Source organism: Crinia signifera, chromosome 19, assembly GCF_055691185.1.
Source record: "Crinia signifera chromosome 19, ASM5569118v1, whole genome shotgun sequence".
NCBI classification, from domain to species: Eukaryota; Metazoa; Chordata; class Amphibia; order Anura; family Myobatrachidae; genus Crinia; species Crinia signifera.
Window position 1 is genome coordinate 30,965,281 of NC_139226.1, and position 19,378 is coordinate 30,984,658.

General features: G+C 48.5%; 1 protein-coding gene across 1 annotated transcript; it reads right to left on the reverse strand.

Annotated features, from left to right (window-relative positions):
• Positions 1–10,024: 10,024 nt before the first annotated feature.
• On the reverse strand, positions 10,025–18,576 carry LOC146042325 (ferritin light chain, oocyte isoform-like). The gene is made up of 4 exons (XM_083162299.1): positions 18,304–18,576; positions 11,824–11,970; positions 11,176–11,301; positions 10,025–10,310 (listed from the first exon to the last, which is right to left on the reverse strand). Exons 1-4 carry the CDS (start codon positions 18,403–18,405, stop codon positions 10,152–10,154), a joined length of 534 nt encoding a protein of 177 aa, XP_083018425.1. The 5' UTR covers positions 18,406–18,576; the 3' UTR covers positions 10,025–10,151.
• Positions 18,577–19,378: the final 802 nt, after the last annotated feature.

A 19,378-nucleotide genomic window follows, 5' to 3' on the forward strand; every position in this document is an offset into this window, starting at 1 on the left:
CATTTTAACCTCCATTTGTGCAAATTTCAGATAAAATGAATTCTATGCAAATTACCACAGTATCAGTTGGAGCCTATGTATTACTATGCTGCAGGCTGGTGAGTAATGATTTGGGATGGAGCAGATATCAGGGGAAGCTGTGATAGCAATGGGACAGAGATGAGATTTTACCATGAGACATACCAGCCAACTGTCACTATTGCTGCCACACAGTCCATATCTGTGGCCCTGCAGGGGAGGTGCTTATGGGGTAGCGGGAGGGGCTTTATTATAAAGTGTGTATATTACTCAATACATTCATGGGAATACATATTCTCAATAGCTGGTTTTCTCTATGCCAATACCAAATATGGCCGCCTGAGTGCAGTGCTGAGAGCTGATTGGCCACTTTGAATCCTTGGGACAGGTATAAAACCCATGCAGACTGGACCATCAGTGGCATTTGATGAGTTGAAGTGGTTGATGCAGTTGTTGCTGATGTGCTAAACTCTTGCCTCTGGAAGAGCGAACTAGACTGTTTCGGCATCTAGTGTGATACTTCCGGCTTTGGATACTGATACACAGTGCACAATAAAATCTGTGCTTTCCCTGGATTTTTTTATTTTGTATTTTCCTTTCTAGCATCTAACATCTGGAGATGAGCAGAAGAGAGCTGAGGGGGCTCCTCCAGGACCAGAGAAGATGGAGGAGCCGTCATGAAGATCCTGGTAAGTGACATGTTAGGGGAAGTGATTCTATACTAAGGGGGCAATTTTGTCAGAGCCTGGGGAGAGATAAATTACCAAACCACCAGCCCCTAACTGCCATCAAAATGATAATAAGGAGCTGACTGGCTTGTACTTTATCTTTCCATGTTTTACCTTTCTACAAGCTGTGATAAATCTCCCACTCTGTCCTCTCACCCTGTGCGGCATGCGGGCGGCAGTTGGAGTTAGCTGCACATTAGTATATGTCCTACCTTATACTCTGGGGGAGATTCATGACAGCTTGGAGAGATATAAGATGGGGAGAGGTAAAGGGGACCATTTATCAGCGAGTTTTGTGTACAGTGTTGCTCCAGCCAATCAGCTCCTGTCATGTGTCTGAAAATGGCAGTTGGGGCTGATTGGCTGGATGACCATTTATCATACACATTGGGTTTATAATAGCTAAAACTCATGATAGATGCGCCCCCAAAGTGGTGTATGTGCTAATGCTTGGAGAGAGATATAGTGGACAGAGAATGACTGCCAACTAACCATCTCCCAACTGCCATTTTCAAATATATCATGTGACTTGGCAGCTAGGAGCTGATTGGCTGGGGCTTAATCTCACTCTCCAAGCACTGATACATCTCCTCCCATGTCACCTTACCCTGTGTAGCATGCAGGGCCGGCAACAGAAATCTTGGGGCCCGGTACACTGAAAGCATTTTAGTATACTGCATATTGAATGTATTTTTTTTATTGTTAAAAAATATCACTAATACCGGAGGAGGGTCCGAGTAAGTACCCTTACAGGAACCAGGGGGGTGCCTTTATAAACCATTGCTAGGCACTGCACTGCCGCAGCTATGCTAACAGCCCCTGAGCACCTCAGAACCTTGGGGCCCCTAACAAGCTTGAGGCCCAGTACAGGTGTCCCCTTTGACCCCCCCTGTCGCCTGCCCTGGTAGCATGCAGGCGGCATTTGGAGATGTGACCCCCATACATCTGTTATAAACTGGGGCGATTGGGCATTTTGCAGATGATTGTGTAAACAAAATGTACAATGTACGGGGGCCACAGATGGCAGATTCTGAGCACATAGTGATTGGGATTGGTAACGCAGGTTTTCATACAGTCTAATATATAAAAGCAAAAATGTGTCTGTCCTTCTGTCTTCCCATACAAATCCACAATTTACAAGGGAACATTGGGCCTTATTCTAGTTCACTCTTTCTGACAAAATCCTTCTTAGATGGACAAAACCATGTGCACTGCCGGGGGGGGCAAATGTAAAATGTGCAGAGAGAATTAGATTTGGGTGAGTTATTTTGTTTCTGTGTAGGGAAAATACTGGCTGCTTTATTTTTACACTGCAATATAGATCTCGCTTTGAAGAAAACGCCCACCCATATCTAATTCTCTCTGCACAAGTAACATCTGCCCCACCTGCAGTGCACATGGTTTTGTCCATCTAAGAAGGAATTTGTCAGAAAGAGTGAACCAAAATAACCCCCATTGTGACATTTTACAAATGAGTGTATTAAAACACCGCTGAGGCAACACAACATTGCAAATCAAAATTAATTCCTGTTAATGTTTTAATAATTATAAACCACCATTTTTGCTCCTATGTATGTTCCAGCATAACTCTGGAATGACTGCAGCAATTTACACCAAACTTTGTACACCTATTACTTCCTATCTGGGAACACTGTGGGGTAAGACACCCCTAGCACCCCTAGGGGGTGAGGCAGCAGCACAGAGTATTTCAACAGACTGCATAACTGGAATGATTGGAGCAATTTACACCAAACTTGGTACACATATTATTTACAATCTGGGAACAAACACTGTGGGGGTAGTACACTCCTAGCACCCCTAGGCGGATGGAGTCAAAATCCCGGTGGCCGGAATCCCGACGGTCAAAATACCGACTCAGAAATCCCAACCGCCACAATCCCGACCTCCGCAATGCCGGCACTTTCTCCCTCTATGGGGGTCCACGACATCCATAGAGGGAGAATAAAATAGTGTGCCGAGCGTAGCGATGCACCGGGCCCACTGCGTGGCGAGCGCAGCGAGCCCCCAACGGGGGGTGATCCATGGTCTCCCCTTGTCAGCATTTCGGCAGTCGGGATTCCGGCATCGGTATTTCGACCACTGGGATTCCGACCGCTGGGGTTTCATATTGAATCCCCCCTAGGGGTGAGGCAGCAGCCCAGACTATGGGGGAGATTCTCTAAACTAAAAATGCGGTAAAAAAACAACCCGTTATCTGGGTTTTTACTGCATTTTGGGATGCACTAAGCATCCCCCCCGGGTCACCGTGGCGGGGGCATCGCCAGAAAGATCTGGCAATGCCCCATAGAAGCCTATGGGCTTCTAATGTGACTCCCCACCGCCCTGCACCGACCCACCGCCGCCCCGCACGGACCCGCCCCGCATGACTTCAGAAAGATATTACCATAGGACGTAATTAAAGAAGACACTCTGAGAAAAATGATGTCAAGAAAAATAGGACTAGCATTTAGCCACGCTACTGTAAATAGATTGCAGCACCTCTTAATGTCCGCCAGGTGGTGCTATGTTGACACTGTAGTCCCAGCTACAATACACAGTCACTGAGTTCAAGTAAAGGTCCCATGAAGATAAATCCTTAGGGGAAGGGTGGGCCCTGCCTTAGTGTGCACACTACTGATTCTGGCCAGAAGGAATTAACAGTCCCCTTTTTAAAGAGGTACAGGCAAGTCCCCGTTATATAGGGTGACTCTCTGCGGAGGATGCAATGGTCTTCCAAGGTGACTTAAACTGAGCAACAACCTCTGAGGAGGGACAAGCGAACTCCCGTTACCTGGGGCAGCTCCTTGTAATAAATGCGCCGGGACTGTTAGTAAGAAAGTCTTGCTCTACAATGAACCCTGCGATGGGGTCAAAGATCCTGCTGATACTCTCTAACAACAATGAGGCCTCTCAATGGCCTCTCTTTGGCCAGGCGTGTAAAGCCCCTTTGTATTCCAGGGTCTGTTGGGCTGCGACTGAGGGTGAAAGGCCCGCCTCAATGAATGGCTGATGCGGAGGTAGTGATAGGGCAATCTCTGCTTAACAAGGGGTGAGGTGGAACAGCCTACTCCGGGGCCTGTTCCCTGAGTATAACACACTGTCCTGCATAAGGGGACAGGTGGGCCAGTGTCAAGCTGGAGTGTCAAGGTTAGCCATCACTGTCCTATCCGATGTCGGTCCTCTGTAGAATATGTTGAAGATCAGGCTGGTAGGGGTAGGTGAAGGTGAATATTGGTGGTGCCATCAAGGGATAAGTGGATTTGCCCGGTTGCCCATGCCATGTGTCTTTGGGTGCGGATGTTCCATCCTGGGTCATGGCTCATGCATATGGACTGGACTCCGCTCACAAAGTATCAGTTTGGGTGGTTCTTAAGCATTGCGTTTTGAGTGTCGGCTTCTCGTCTCGGGATGTCAGAGCGCAATGTCTCCAGAGTAACGCAGCTACTACAGCAGCAGCAGCAGCAGGTTTTTCGGTTCCAGAAATTAGAGGTAAATTTAGATGGGAGTTTTATTCAAGATGGGGTGTTGCCCATAGCAACCAATCAGATTCCAATTGTTATTTATTTAGCACCATGTAGAAGATAATAGATTGAGGGCGGGATGAGGGATTGAGGCCGCTGGTGCTGGTTTTCTGCATATCAAAATCTGGTAAAAACCACGTTAACAGGGTTTTTACCGCATTTTTCCATAGACCATAAATCTGATTGGTTGCTGTGGGCAACATCTCATCTTCAATAGAACGCCCATGTTAGTAAATGTACCCCCTAAGGCCTTGGGCTGATGGAGATCGGCCAGTTACACACGTTATATTAGGCCGGTGCTGTAACTAGTAGTTACAGATTTGTGTTCATCTTTCAGTCTGTTACTGGTGCGTCATGTCCAGCGGGGGCTCCGTGCTGGATGGGGGCTGCCACTGGCCGTGATGCCAGCCCCCTCCACTGCCCCCACTGGTGCCCGCTGTGGTCATGGGACAGGCGCTTGTGCAGTATCGTCCTTGGTACTACACATGCACATACCTAGGGATGGCCATTGACTATCGATGTTCCCAAAACATCGAGGGTTGGGACCTAGTGCTCGATGTTTTGGGCATCGATAGTGGATGGTCAAATAGTTATATGCCATCGATGGATGGCTTCCGATGGTAAAAGTTGGGGGCGTATGCGCACTGCGTGCGCAGCATCATTGCGTCCAGCGGGCAGCCCACCGGGAGGTGCGCGCATGTGCAAAAGAAACTTAAACTGAATTGATGGCTAAAGTTTCTTCTGCGCATGCGCCCGCAGCAACCCATCCCGTTGCTCTGCACATGCGCGCTAAGTGATGGTAGGAACCATTGATGGTGTGAGGTAGAATGGTTTATAGCCATCGATGGTTCCTGCTCTAGAAGCCATCGATGGCAACCATCGATGGGGGATGTGCCGATGGCCATCCCTACACATACCCTGGATTTTATGGGCTGCAGCCAAAGCAGCCAATGGAGGCATCCCGGAGGGAGGGAACCCCTCCCAATGGGACTGCCTTGGGTGACTGGCAGGTGGGACTTCCAATAGGAAGTCACTACCAGTCACAGTGCAGCCAGTACAGTCTCACAGGAAAGATGGGGTATACTCTGCGCAAAACTCACATATATTCTATCTACAAAGAAAAAAACTCTTTGAGTTTATGTTAAAGGAATATATAGTTTATTCAATGTATATTCATATGATAAAATAAAAATAAAATAAAAGAATAAGGTACAATTAAATGCAGTGTAAAAATACACATATAAAAATTATTTACGCTAATACCGGTATACACATGGGGATGGTATAACAAAACAAGACAAACTTACATTTAACATATAAAGGGGATATGTCCTTTTAAAAGTTTAAGCAATGTTATGTATGGTTTGCTCCGGATTCCAAATAGTTAAATGCACTTCTGTGTCTTTGCACTGAAATGGTGCAACTTGTAATCCAAATGTGGTGCTTACCAGGAGTACTGCAGTGGTTGAGGGTCTGCCGGCAGACTTTCCCAGGTTAGTGGTGTGTGGTGTCCAGCACAGCACTGTTTGGGATCCAACGTCCTTCAGATCGACTAGTTTCGCCTCACGGCTTCGTCAGGATATTCCTTTAACATAAACTCGAAGAGTTTTTTTCTTTGTAGATAGAATATATGTGAGTTTTGCGCAGAGTATACCCCATCTTTCCTGTGTAGAATCCTTCGAGGTAATTTGCAGTTACACCTCCTACTCAGCTGCAAACACACATATCCGGACAGCGCAGTCCTCAAACCCTACCTTCCAGTACAGTCTCACAGGCTGCATCTGGCTCCACTTGTCAGAGCACAGTGGTGGAATTTACCTGGGGGGGCTGCAGTCCTGTAACCCATAGGTAACATCCGCCACTGGTCATGTCCAATGTTGTTTGTCCTGTGTTTGTCTTGTCTGTTCCCCTGTCCATCCTACTCGGAGATTAGCTACTCGCCATTGTTGGCAATGGGAGTCTTGAGGGATTTACAATTTTTGCCTGTACTGACGGACTAATTTGGCTATTTACAATTACACAATTTGGTTCTAGGTCTGTCCCTCAGCAGGTTTTTATTTTACCTCTTGCCGAGTTCACTTGTGTTCCCCCCCCCCCCCACCATATTCCCCTCTGTGTCTTCATGTTTGTTGAGGCCACTTTAGCTGAGTTGCCAATACAATTAGTAGCATTTTTTTCTTTTGGCAGATCCTCCTATATATCAGTAATTGTATATTAATAAACAGCTGACGCTTCTCTGCCAAATCTACGTCTCTGTGTCTTTATTCCATTACAGTATAAGGGTAAGTGACCTGCACCCATGACACCCCTCGTCCGATAGAAGGTTTAGGGACCAGAAAACCTCCATCGGTCTTATGCACAACTTTACATTATGGGTAACCTGTGTGTCCACAGCAATTCTGGAACTACAAGTCTCAGCATGCTACAGAACCACTCAGGACATTAGTTGGGCCTTGTCCCCCATTGTTCCTCCTGTCTGTACTTATCGGTATTTCCTGTCTCTGATCAGAGGCAGCAGCTGCCGACTATCACACTGTGTAGTTACACTGCTGGGGTGCAGGTGCATAATGTCCCTAATTCAGGTCCCGTAGGATCTGCTCCCTGATACACAAAGTACCGGTTAATGGTGCTTCACCATGTGTAGGACCCGTTCTGTGGGTGCGTGATCCAGTCCTGTGGTGTAGGGCGCAATGTCTGACAGGTTCTTAGTCATCCCTCCCAACAGTCCCGAATTTATCGGGACAGTCCCGATTGTCAGGGCCTGTCCCGCTGTCCCACCCGCGGGCGGCAGTGTCCCGCGGTGTGGGGGGCTGTTGGGAGTCCCCCCTGTCAGCTGCTAAGCAGCGGGGAATAAACGCTGTTCGCATGCGCACAGCGTCTATTCCCGCAGCCAGGGGGCATGGCTAGAGGCTCATAGAGCCTCTGGGTCATGCCCCCATAGCGGCAAAATGGGGGCATGGCCTCGCGGGGGAGCCGCGAGTATAGGCCACGCCCCCAAATTAGGCCACACCCCCGAAAAAATTGGCACGCCTCCGGCACCCAGCAGCAGCGTCCCGCCTGCTGCGCTACAAAAGTTGGGAGGTATGTCTTAGTGATTGACAGTCCTGTTCGCACATGCCAGCCAGATTACAGAAGATGCACAGACTTCTGGTACACTGCTGCATCCAAAACATCAGTGAGACCAACAAAAGTCTCATTAACACACAGGTTACTCAGGATGTCTGGGTAAATCACACTGCGGTTATCATGGTAGCTGTAACTATTAGACCATCCATACTGTTATATGTCAGGCCTGTGGCTCTCCAGCTGTTGTGTAACTACGACCTGCATTGCCAGGTTATGCCATTAGGAAATGCTAAAGTTGTGGCAAAGCATGCTGGGATATGTAGTATCACAACAGCTGTAGAGCCACATGTTAACTAGGCCTGGTTTATGTATATGAACATTCAACATACACATATCAAAGATGAAATGCAGCAGCACTTGTTATGGGTGGGGCAGGACAAGTGTGACATTTGGCCCCACCCCCTGATTACTTAATACTGCAAATCCAGATGGGAGTTACTAATTATGGTATTACACCGCAATGGGGCAGGGCTCAGATTGTTGTCAGTCAGGTGGTGTGTTCTAGGCTCTTAAAGTCCTTCCCGTGCAGGGGCAAACGCAGGATTTTCAGAAGGTGGTTTCCAGAGAGGGGCGGAGCAAAGCACGGAGATGGACACTTTGGTGACCCAGTAAATGCCAGGTCAATTAAAGTATTATAGATAGAACAAATGTATATAAATATATATATATATATACACACATACATAACAGCAGTGTAGACCCCTGGGCATAGCAATTTATTGGGGCCCCTACTTATCCTCCAGCGGTATTGGTGGGGGCTGCTATGAGCGGAAGCTTTGATGTCCCGCGGGTGGTACCTGGATCAGTAATTTCCACAAATTACCCCTTTACTGCACAGATGGTGGGAGATGAGGTGGGAGAAGGGGGCATTGGGCTGAATGAAGGGGCCCTGATACATAACTTCCAGGGTGGTAGAGGATATTTAATATGCAGAGGAGGGTTGTATAGTGGAGTGGGCTTATTATTCATAATTTTCTGGTGGGAGGACAGCTTGCTTGACTGCAGATATCTCCAGTTCCCGGAACTAGATTGCTTAGCTTTTAATGGAATTAAAAACTAGAGAATCCCACCTACCAAATGGTATTGGGGACTAGGGGATCAGAGTTCAGGAGGCAGAGCAATCTGCCAACGAGTATATAAAACTACATACCAGGTGTGTGGAGCTGGAGCAGTAACCAGCTGCTGGAAGGCTAATATCTCTGGTTCTGGGCACAGTAGAGACAAGTTACTAGTGTCCATCAAAGGGGGAGAGTCCCAGCTTTTGGAATATCCTCTCAGAAAAACTCTAAGGGGTATATTTATTAAGATCGCATTCACAATGCGATCTGGGCGGAATATTACCGCCCAGGATCACATTGGAAAATGCGATCATATCACCTGAACGTATCAAGTTTGAGGGAGCAGGGACAGGGCTCCGAAAGGAGCCTGTCCCTGCGATGCCCAGAGCCGGGAAATCTGCGCATGCGCGATTACGCGCTGACCCCCCGCAACCTCTTGGGCAGTGCAATGTGTAGCCATAGGCTACAATGGGCTATCATCATATCAGAATGGCAATAGCCCAGGGGTGCGAAGCCAGGCTGCCCGATGTTGATACATCGGGCAGCTTCACACCCCCCCATAAAAACCAGCATGGCGGCGCTGCAGGGATCAGAGATTCCTGCTGCAGTCCCCCTTTAATACATTTAGGTGATACTTAATATTTGCGGTTAACCCCTGAAAACGGGCGGTTTCAGGGATTTAGCCACAAATATTACTTGATAAATGTGCCCCTAAGTCAAACAGAACCTGAAATATCTGACTGGGAAGAGCAATTAACAGGCTTGGATGGGGACCACTGCTTTGAAGTCAGATATCTCCGGTTCCCCAGGGCCGGTGCGTGTGTGGTACTCAAACCCCCCTACGTGCGCCACTGCTGTGTGAGCATGAATGGGAGGCCCGGGGTACATATAGGATTTAATGGCTCATATGGGGGTTGGGGAGTAATGAGGCTATTTTGCAGCTCCAGCCAGGTCTGAGTGACACATGAGCACGCGACTGCACTAGGAAACATTATGGGATAAGTGATACTCCGGTTGTTCTGAGAATCTGGGTTATCGATTGAAATGACCAGAGATACGCAGGAAAGTGCAGATATACCCCTTGTAGTATATGGTGTTATCCAACACGGCTATAGAACAAATGCTCAGTGACCATGGCTATGCCATTACTACTGAAACATAGCAACCGATACCAAACCTGTTTTCCCGTCCTCCCTGGTAATTAGGTCTCACTACCACCTTCCCGAGATAACTGCTTTCCTAGGTCAGACCCTGCCTGAGTATGAATCTGCGCCCGTGGCCCCCAGCCATAGCCCATTACTCACTCTGCGCCCATGGCCCCCAGCCATAGCCCATTACTCACTCTGCTCCCCACAAGGTTTGTTAGATCAAACAACCAAAAGCGATGCATCTACATTGTCTGTACTTACAGGTCTGCACCAACATGTGTGTTCAAACCAAACCCGCATGCACTGGAACAAGGATTACATTTTAGGTCACCTATGCAGGGTGTCCAATAACAGCTGTTATAGCTTCTAGTTATCACATTTGCACAAGATCAAGTCATATTCTTAACGAGGACGCAGACGACCAGTGTGCTGCTAGTCATTGATTTTATTATCAGAGCAAGCAAGTCCCACACACACCAGAGACCCCATCCCCAGAAGTGTTGCGTTGGCTCAGGGCGTCATTCATCTGCCACAGGCCGGAAAGGAACATGCTCAATCACTGTCCTCCCCCAGGGTCAGCTTGTCAAACAGGTATTCTCCCAAGCCCCCCTCGGCAGCATTCACACGCTGGAGGTTAGTGAGGTGGTCTGCCAGCTTCTTCATCAGCTTCACCTCCTTCTCCAGGTATTCAGTCTCCAGGAAGTCACACATCTGTCAGGGGGGAGATAGCAGCAGGTCAGAGAATATCACAGCGCCAGACATCAGGATATAGCATATTAGGTAGGTCAGCGATTCTCAACCTCGGTACTCAAGTGCACATTTTCCAGGTCTCAGAATCACAAGTGAAGTAATTAGCTCCACCTGTGGATCTTTTCAAATGTGTCAGTGAATAATGAGTGCACCTGCCGGGTGACCTGGAAAACGTGCACTGGCGGAGGTACGCGAGGCCCAAGGTTGAGAGCCACCGAATTAGGTAATGCAACACACCTGACCACCAAATAGTAAGACTGCCCCATGTAGTGTTACTATAGTTTAAGACAGGGATGGGGGAACATTCAGCTGTTGAGCTACACATCCCAGCATGCCCTGCTACAGTTTTGCTATTTGGCCATGCTAAAAATTTGTTGCAGGGCATGCTGGGATGTGTAGTTCAACAGCTGGAGGGCTGAAGGTTCCCCACCCCTGCTGTAAGAAAAAGCATGCTGGCAGTCTTAACCTAGGGCCTCTAATTTTGGGCTAGTACAGAACTCACCCCAGCGGTAATCTTATGTTGTGCAGAGTAAAGCATCCAGCACGTTTCTCTATGGTAGGATTACATTACAAGGTGCCCCAGGTGTGTTCAGACAGCTGCATACCCAGCATCCACCTGCGCTACACAGCTGCCATTATTAGGTGTGAATAGACAGGGAAAGGAATTAGCAAGAAGACCCTGGTGATCGTTACCTGACCTCCTGGAGATGAAGGCCCCATACAAGGGCAACACTGATACTCTGTATACAGTAGAAGCATTTTATTTCTCATTTCTGATCAGAGACGTTTGGTTTATACACGGAGACTGATTCAGTACTGAACTTACATGAGGGTCAGCATAGTCTGTAGCAATCTTGTGCAGGTCCAGCAGGGCCTGGTTGATGCTCTTCTCCAGCTTCAAGGCAGATTCTATAGCATTGGTTCCATTCCCCCACTCATCAGCATCTGGTTTCTAACAAAAAGAAATATTATAAGCCACACACTGTTGACCATCTCTCCAATGTGCTAATGTTCAACCTATCAGTTGCCAGAGGACAGCAGACATGCCACCAGATACTAATGTAGGCTTCGACAGCATCTCTCCAGGTGTAGCGAACCTGGAAGTCCCATCCTTCCCCGACCCAGAGATTTGTGTCTCCCTCTCTCTCTCTCCCTCCCCTCCCCCCCCCCCCATCTTCCCTCTGTAAGTTAGATGTGCTATATACATTTATCAGTATTGGCTGGGAAATAGGGGCCATTACAAACGTTTGCTATGGGGCCTATGAACATCTAGTTACGCCCCTGTTTCTGGGGCTTGTGGTTTTGCAACACCTGGAGAGCCACAGGCCGTCCCTTGCCCACTACCAGTTTCCATGAATAACTGACAGAAGTCACCAGCCCACACTAAGGACTTGTGCTCAAAAAGGATGGTTCTCTTTTTATTTCAGTTACTCCATTAGACCCAATACACTGTGCTCCCAAGACGGGGCCTTACCTTGATATCCTGAAGCACTACACGTCCTCCACGTTTGTTCTGGAACTTCAAGAAGTGTTCCGCCTGCTCTTGCTTCCTCTCAGACTGCTCACGGAAGAACTTTGAGAACTTGGCCAAAGCCACATCATCGCGGTCAAAGTAGAACCCCTGAAGTAGAGGAGGAAGACACTATGTAAGTGGAGGAAGGTTATAGATATGGCCAAACTATAGCCCTCCAGCTGTTGTGAAACTACAAGTCCCATCATGCCTTGCAACAGTTTTGCTATTAGGGAATGCTAAAACTGTGGTAAGGGATGCTGGGACTTTGTTTCACAACAGCTGGAGGGCCACAGTTTGGACATGCCTGGACTAAGGCAACATCCAGATTAGTGTGAGGATCTTACTGGCTTTGTTAAGCCCCGTACACACGGGGGGATATATCGCTGTGTCCCGTTTGCAGAGATGGTCGCCGATGCAAAAGAAACTGCTGGGGGAGCCCGGCAGTGAAAATCAGCTGGTCACAGGAGCATGTTCCTGCGACCAGCGATCACTACGGGGGTAAAAACGGGAGCGTGCACCCAGCGATATATCGCCGGTGCACACTCCCCTCGCAGGCAATATGGACGCTCAGCGTGTGTACGCACCTTAAGTTTCCTCTCTGGGAGATGCAAGCGGAGGAGACACTGCAGGAATTGGGGTAGAATGGGCTTGACATTAGGCCCCTCCCACAATATAGGAAACCACCCACAATCTGTGTGTCTGCAGCGAAAGGGTGGAGCTAAATGTGGAGTATCCTCACTGAGGGGTAGATTTATCATTAGGTGAAGTGGGGTATATGCGCTATCCCTGTGCGCTAAAGCAGGGGATAGCGCGTCCCCTGATCTATCAACCTCGCTGTGCGGGTACTTTAACAGCAGCGGTTCGGGGTGGGGACTTAGCGCATGTACTAGTTTTAGTACAGCGCGCATTAGCCATACCTAATTTATGATTCTTCCTTATGTGCCCTTCGTGCGTCTCTGAGGTGCTGTCCTTATGGACAGAATTTTCTGGCGCTGCAGGTCTCTTCTGATGTTACTCGCGCTTGCTGGTCTCCGGCATCTTCAAATTCAAACTGCGCATGCGCCGGGTACACAGCATCCCCGGCGAACATTACCCGGCACATGCGCAGTTTGAATTTGAAGACGCCGGAGACAAGCAAGCAGAAAACTGCGCATGCGCCGGGTACACAGCACGAGACCAAGGTATCCGGCGCATGCGCAGAAGACGCCGCCGGACGCCTACAGGCGTATCCCCGGGCAGGAGGGGATAACGCACTCCCATAACGTGCACACAAACATTAATAGAGTCGGTTGAAAGTCAGGTTCTCTTCACCACGATAAAGTTATGAAGCAAACCTGTGCCCATAATGTTCCTTACAGCAGGATTCATAAACCTACCCCTGAGAAACCAGAATCAGGAGGGATAACTTTACTAAAGCTTCTAAAAATGAGCAGAGGTGATGTTACCCATAGCAACCAGATTTGGTTTATTGCATCCTAAAAAAAAAAAAAAAAATTAAAAAAAAAAAAGGCAGATTAAGCCTGGTGATGTGAAAGTAGCCAGGGGATAACTCACCAGCCAATCAGCTTAATATGTGTCCGGAATTAAAGGGACTAGGTGGTAACCCTACAATCAGCTCCTAACTTAAGTTACAGACTGGGTTTAAAAAATGACAGTCAGAGGCCAATTAGCTGCTGCCTTCATCAACTCTGCCCCAGAATCACTTATGGTGACTTAAGAGTGTTTGCTTAATACATTTAGTGTATAAGTCAGGCTTTCCCAACCACGGTCCTCAAAGCACACCAACAGTGCAGGTTTTGTAGATATCCAGGCTTGAGCACAGGTGACTTAATTAGTACCTGAGGGATTCTGATTAAACCATCTGTGCTGAAGCCTGGATATCACTAAAACCTGCACTGTTGGTGTGCCTTGAGGACCGTGGTTGGGAAAGCCTGGTCTAAAGGGCCCCATACATCAGCAATTAATTGTGACAATTTTCAGATATGGAGAGGATTGCCACAATTAATTTTAGATGTGTGGGCTCCCCCTTTTGGCAATCCCAATCAAAATCGCCAATCGATTGCTTAATCAGGTTTTTAAACATGTTATCTGCAGATTTTTTATATGTGTGGGCATTCCCAATTCGTCTTCATCTATTTACATTATGAACAGCAATCGATTGGGCAATTTCCAGATATGAAGATGCAATCTTTAGATGGAAAAATCTGCGGTACTTATGTAATATCTGGGCTCCCGTTTTTCTTATGAGACCGCGTCCCCTTGCGGGGCTCGCTGCGCTCGCCACACTATATAAAATCAGCTCCATGCGTAGTTGGATAGTAGGGGTATGAAAAAAAAAAAAAATCGGGTGCATTTAACATGGGAGCCCAGATAATACATAAGTACCGAATCTGCCGATCACTGAAATAAATCTGTAATGTGTGGTCAAAGTCAGATAGATTGTAAAATCCATTTATCTGGCCAAAAAATCCCTGTATCTGGAAATCCATAAATTGTGATTGCTGATGTATGGGGCCCATAAGTCCACATGAATCTCACGTTTCTTGGATTTCACACTTTTCCCCATCCATGTGAACTTTGATTGGGAACAGTAAAGTGCGCCTCACACAGCAGTAGCCAAGGCATGCAACACTAGAAGGTGCAGTCTATAGGAAAACACAGGAACATGGGCAAATATACCAGCAGAACAGACAGCAGTAGGTCAACAATGGGAAGGTAAACAGTCAAAAGTGTCAACACGAGTATGTTTTTTTTGAGCCGACAGACAGTATTTCATGCCCTACCATCCACTACGTTGTGGCGGAGAATATAGTAGCGTGCCGAATGCATGTCGACTTTTGACTGTCAACCTTCCCATTGTTGACCTAATGCTTGTGTCAACCTATTTCAGGCGTCACAGTCAGCCTAAGGTACATCAACCCTATGACCCATACCCAGTATACATATAACCTGCTGATCATAGCAGCCACTTCCCCCATCAGAGCCGGCCTTAGGCATAGGCAAACTAGGCAATTGCCTAGGGCATTTGGAATGCTTAGGGACATCAGCAGCTTCTGCTGATTAAAATGATATGCAGCATGCCTATATTCTGTGTGTGAGTGAGGCTGTATCTGCATATGAAATAGTGTATTCATGGAAATCATTGTAACATAGCATTCCGTATGCAGGTACAGCCACACACAGAATATAGGCATGCCACATCATTTTAATCATCGGAAGCTCCTTGTCATAACAATGCAAATAAGACAAATTTTCAGCAAAAAAAGGCAGCGAACGTTAGCAGAACTGGCCAGGAGCTGCATGGCCTATTCAGGCAATATGTATGAGGAAACATCTGTATCCAAGCAGAGGCAGAGGTCACAGTGTTAGCGGCTATGTGAGTGCTCTCTGCGGGTGGGTTGGTTGTGCAATAGTGTTCGGCATATGTGTAACAAGCATTATGTGTGTCGTGTATAAGGGCAATAATAATGTGCAACATGTGTAATGGGCATTATGTGTGCCGTGTATAAGGGCATTAATAATGTGCAACATATGTGTGTCTGAAGGGCATTAATAAAGGTTGGCATAATGTGTAAGGGGCATTATGGTTATAAGGACATTAATAATGTGTGTTATGTGTAAGGGGCATTACTGTGTGGTATTATCAGGGGTGCCGAGAGAAAGGGGTAGGGGCAGGGCCGGCGCTACCCACTCAGCAGCTCCTGCAAAGCAGGGAGGCGCCATGCTGAAAAGGCGCTGTCTCCCTCCCTGGTCTGCTAAAGCTGCCTCAGCCCTCACTGTCACTGCCTCCTGCACGCCGCCCGCAGCGCCTGTCTGACAACGGGCGGCAGAATGGAGAGGCTGAGCAGCTCCCTGCACCGTGCACACACTGTCCTCCTCCTGCGACCTGCCCCCTCTTCCTCACGGATACTTTCTGTGAATGCCTGGATGACATCATGTCCGGATCCGCCCCCTACCCATTGCTCCCTGCACCTGTCAGCTGTCAATCAAATGACGAACAGGCAGCAGCACCGCCCCCCCTTCCTTCCCTCTTCTCAGTGTGCTGTGCCAGTGCCGCTGCCAGTCCTCAACACTCCGCCCCCTCTATCTCCATCTCCTCCTTCTCTCCCCTCCTTTTCCCCTCAGTCACAAGTGCTGCACATACTTTTTTCACTGCTTTCAGATCGCATTGCACACACATTGCATGCATGCCATTCGATGCGATCTAGCCGATAACGTATGTGATTCTCGCAGCGTGTATGGGCACCTTTAGTGCCTGCAACATTTTGCGGACACAGCACTAAGATGGTGTATGCATACATGTACATGCACCCGAGATCCTCCATAGGATCGCATGTTGCATACACTCCCACAATCGGGCTGCAGCTTGTTGCAATGGCAATGTGAAAGGGCGCAAAATGTATGGTTTGCAGGAGGGCGCCGGACACCCTAGCACCGGCCCTGGGTAGGGGGTACAAATTACCCAGGCCAAAGTCTGATGGAAGGGCCCCGGGGTCTCCTCCCCTTAAGTGACAGCAGCAGCTGCAGTTCTCCTCTGCCCAGCACACACTGCTTTGTGCTGGGTTGCAGTGTGGCCATGGAGGTGCTTAAAATACAATATTTTCTCAGGATTTTTTTCGGTACTCTTTACCTAGAACGGCGCCCGTCGCGGGCATCGCGGGTACATTTATGTCTGCCCGCGACGCGACCGACGCCCGCGATTTTCCCATTGAAACCCATGTTAAACATGAAAAATCGTGTCGGTCGCGTCGCGGCCGGCCATAAATGTACCCGCGACGCGATGCTCCCGATTTCCCATAGGAATCAATGTTAAATGCCCGCGATGGACCCGATTTTACTGTTAAATGGCTCAATGGACCCGATTTGGCCATAGGAATCAATGTTAAATGGGCCACAGAGCCCATTAACCCTTAAATGGCCCCCCCAATTTTTAACGTCACCCCACGATCCACGTCAACCCGAAGCGTGGCGAGCCCGCGAGGGGCGGCGGTACGCGTCCTCCGACCTTTTCATGCCCTACTATCCACGTCGGCGTGGAGTTGAGAATAGAATAGTGTGGCGAGCGCAGCGAGCCACCGAGCCCGAAGCGTGGCGAGCGCAGCGAGCCCCGCGAGGGGACGCGGATACCTTCACAGGTAAACGCGTCCCCTCGCGGGCTTCACAGGTGTCCGTGGCCACGCGGACACCTGTGAAGCCCGCGAGGGGACGCGTATAACTGTGAAGGTATCCGCGTCCGCTCGCCACGCTTCGGGCTCGGTGGCTCGCTGCGCTCGCCACACTATTCTATTCTCAACTCCACGCCGACGTGGATAGTAGGGCATGAAAAGGTCGGAGGACGCGTACCGCCGCCCCTCGCGGGCTCGCTGCGCTCGCCACGCTTCGGGTTCGCGTTGATCGTGGGGTGGCGTTAAAAATTTTGGGGGCCATTTAAGACTTCAGGGGGACTATTAGGGCTCTGTGGCCCATTTAACATTGATTCCTATGGGAAAATCGCGGGCATTGAGGCATTTAACGCTAAAATCGCGGTCAATCTTCCTTTTTAACATTGTTCCCTATGGGAAAATCGCGGTAATCACGGGTACCCGATTTTGATGTACCCGCGATTTACCCGCGATGCCCGCGATTACCGCGATTTTACCCCCGATGCCCGCGATTTCAATCGTGGGCGCCGTTCTAGGTAAAGAGTACCTTTTTTTCTTAGGGTATAATGTGAGGAGTAATGTACATAAGGTAAAGTGGTACTACTGTGTGATGTAATGTGAATAAGGGACACCATTGCATGATATGTGAATAAAGTTGCACTACTGTGTGGCAGAATGTGAATTGGGGGTACTATTGGGTGGCCATGCCCCTTCCCAGCAAGAACACACCCCTGTTTGGGCTGCGCACCAAATGTGTGCACTGTTTCTATTTAAAATATTGCTGGTAGGAGAACCAAAATGATGACTGCTATGATGAGGGTTGATGGTGCTGGGAAAGGGGAGCAGGGTCAGAGGCGGAACCAGTGGCGGTGCTAGGGGGCACCAGCCAAAATCTTGCCTAGGGTGTCATTTAGGCTAGGGCCGGCTCTGTCCCCCATAGTCATGCAAGACAGCAACATGAACCCCATAAGCAGAAACCCTGAGCTGCTATGACCCCACTCACTCTCTGTGCCTGCCCTGACCACCAAGCTCATAGCCAGGGCTGGGAGAAGAACAGAAGCCTCCCCAGGAGAAGCAGCCCCCAGAGCTCTGTATGGGAGCAGCAGGACCTCACTGACAGCTCTGCAGCTAGAAGTTAGGAACTGAGCAGCTGGTATATATGCAGCAGAATACCAGTGGGGCAAGAATATACTAACCTGGAGGAACTACAAGTCTAAGCATGTGCAACCTGCCTTTAGCAGGAGAGGACATGGGATAGAAGATCCCCAGAGACTGCTGCACTAGATGACTGAGCACTCACCAGTGACTGGTAGACATAGAACGCCTGGAACTCCAGGTTAACGATGCGGTTGACACCAGCCTCACTGTACTGATGATAATTCTGGCGGATCTGGGAGCTCATGATGGCAGCTTCAGGTGTTACACAAGGATGAGGCTGGAAATGTGGTCTGCGGTGTGCGAGGTGGTAAGAAGCTTGGGAAAGGGTCCTGTTCCGTTCAAGCACTGTTGAAGCAAGACACAGGCACTCCCTCAGCTGTAGTGCTTTCTGCTCTCTGAGCTGTACTGACTCTGCTGCCTGGCTTTTATACAGTCAGTGGGCGGAGTCTCACACAGCCCCCGCCCATATTACATCATACTGGCTAAAAAATAGATACAATCAGTGGTTCTCAAACTCGGTTCTCACAAAGTTCACTTTTTCCAGGTCACCCGACAGGTGCAATCATTACTGACTGGGACATTTTAAAAGATCCCCAGGTGGAGCTAATCCTGGACGTTTATCTCTCCTTATCACACTTGCATTTATCTCTTATTAAGGCTTAATACATCTGCCCCAATGTCACTTGATTCTGTGAGGAGACCTGCAAAACATGCACTGTGTGGGGTCCAACTTTGAGAACCTTCGGATACAATGTTTCAATTTCCTTTGTACATATCTCCCAGTTTGTCTCAATGACTGTTATCTGATGGATCTGAAGGACTTGAATAACTGTCCGAATACTATTTTATTAGTCTGTGGTTAAATTTGGCAGAGACCACCATGTGTGTGATAAAATAATCTGTTTAACTTGTGTTGTACTCGTTTATTTTCAAGGCTGGATACATTTCATGCTTGTCTACCTGACCCTCTCTGTGAGGGGTGGGGGGGAAATGTTCTGTTCCTGGACTTCCCTGGTAATGTATGATTGCCATCACCTGTGGGGAAACACCTTTCTTATCGATTACCTAGCTCCCCATAGGTGCTGGCAATCATACATTACCAGGGAAGCCCAGGAACAGAGCATTTTCTCCCTCATGGAGAGGGTCAGGTAGACAACTATGGTACATTTTCAAGTAAATCACTTTTCTATCTGCTGTCCCAGTTGTGAATAAGTGCA

Excerpts from the sequence above, each read along its gene's own strand:
- LOC146042325 (XM_083162299.1), bottom strand. The coding sequence starts at position 18,405 with ATGAGCTCCCAGATCCGCCAGAATTATCATCAGTACAGTGAGGCTGGT. Across the intron at positions 11,971-18,303 it reads TCTATGTCTACCAGTCACTG|GGGTTCTACTTTGACCGCGA; the intron begins GTGAGTGCTCAG and ends CCTCTACTTCAG. Across the intron at positions 10,311-11,175 it reads CAGACTATGCTGACCCTCAT|ATGTGTGACTTCCTGGAGAC; the intron begins GTAAGTTCAGTA and ends CCCCCCTGACAG.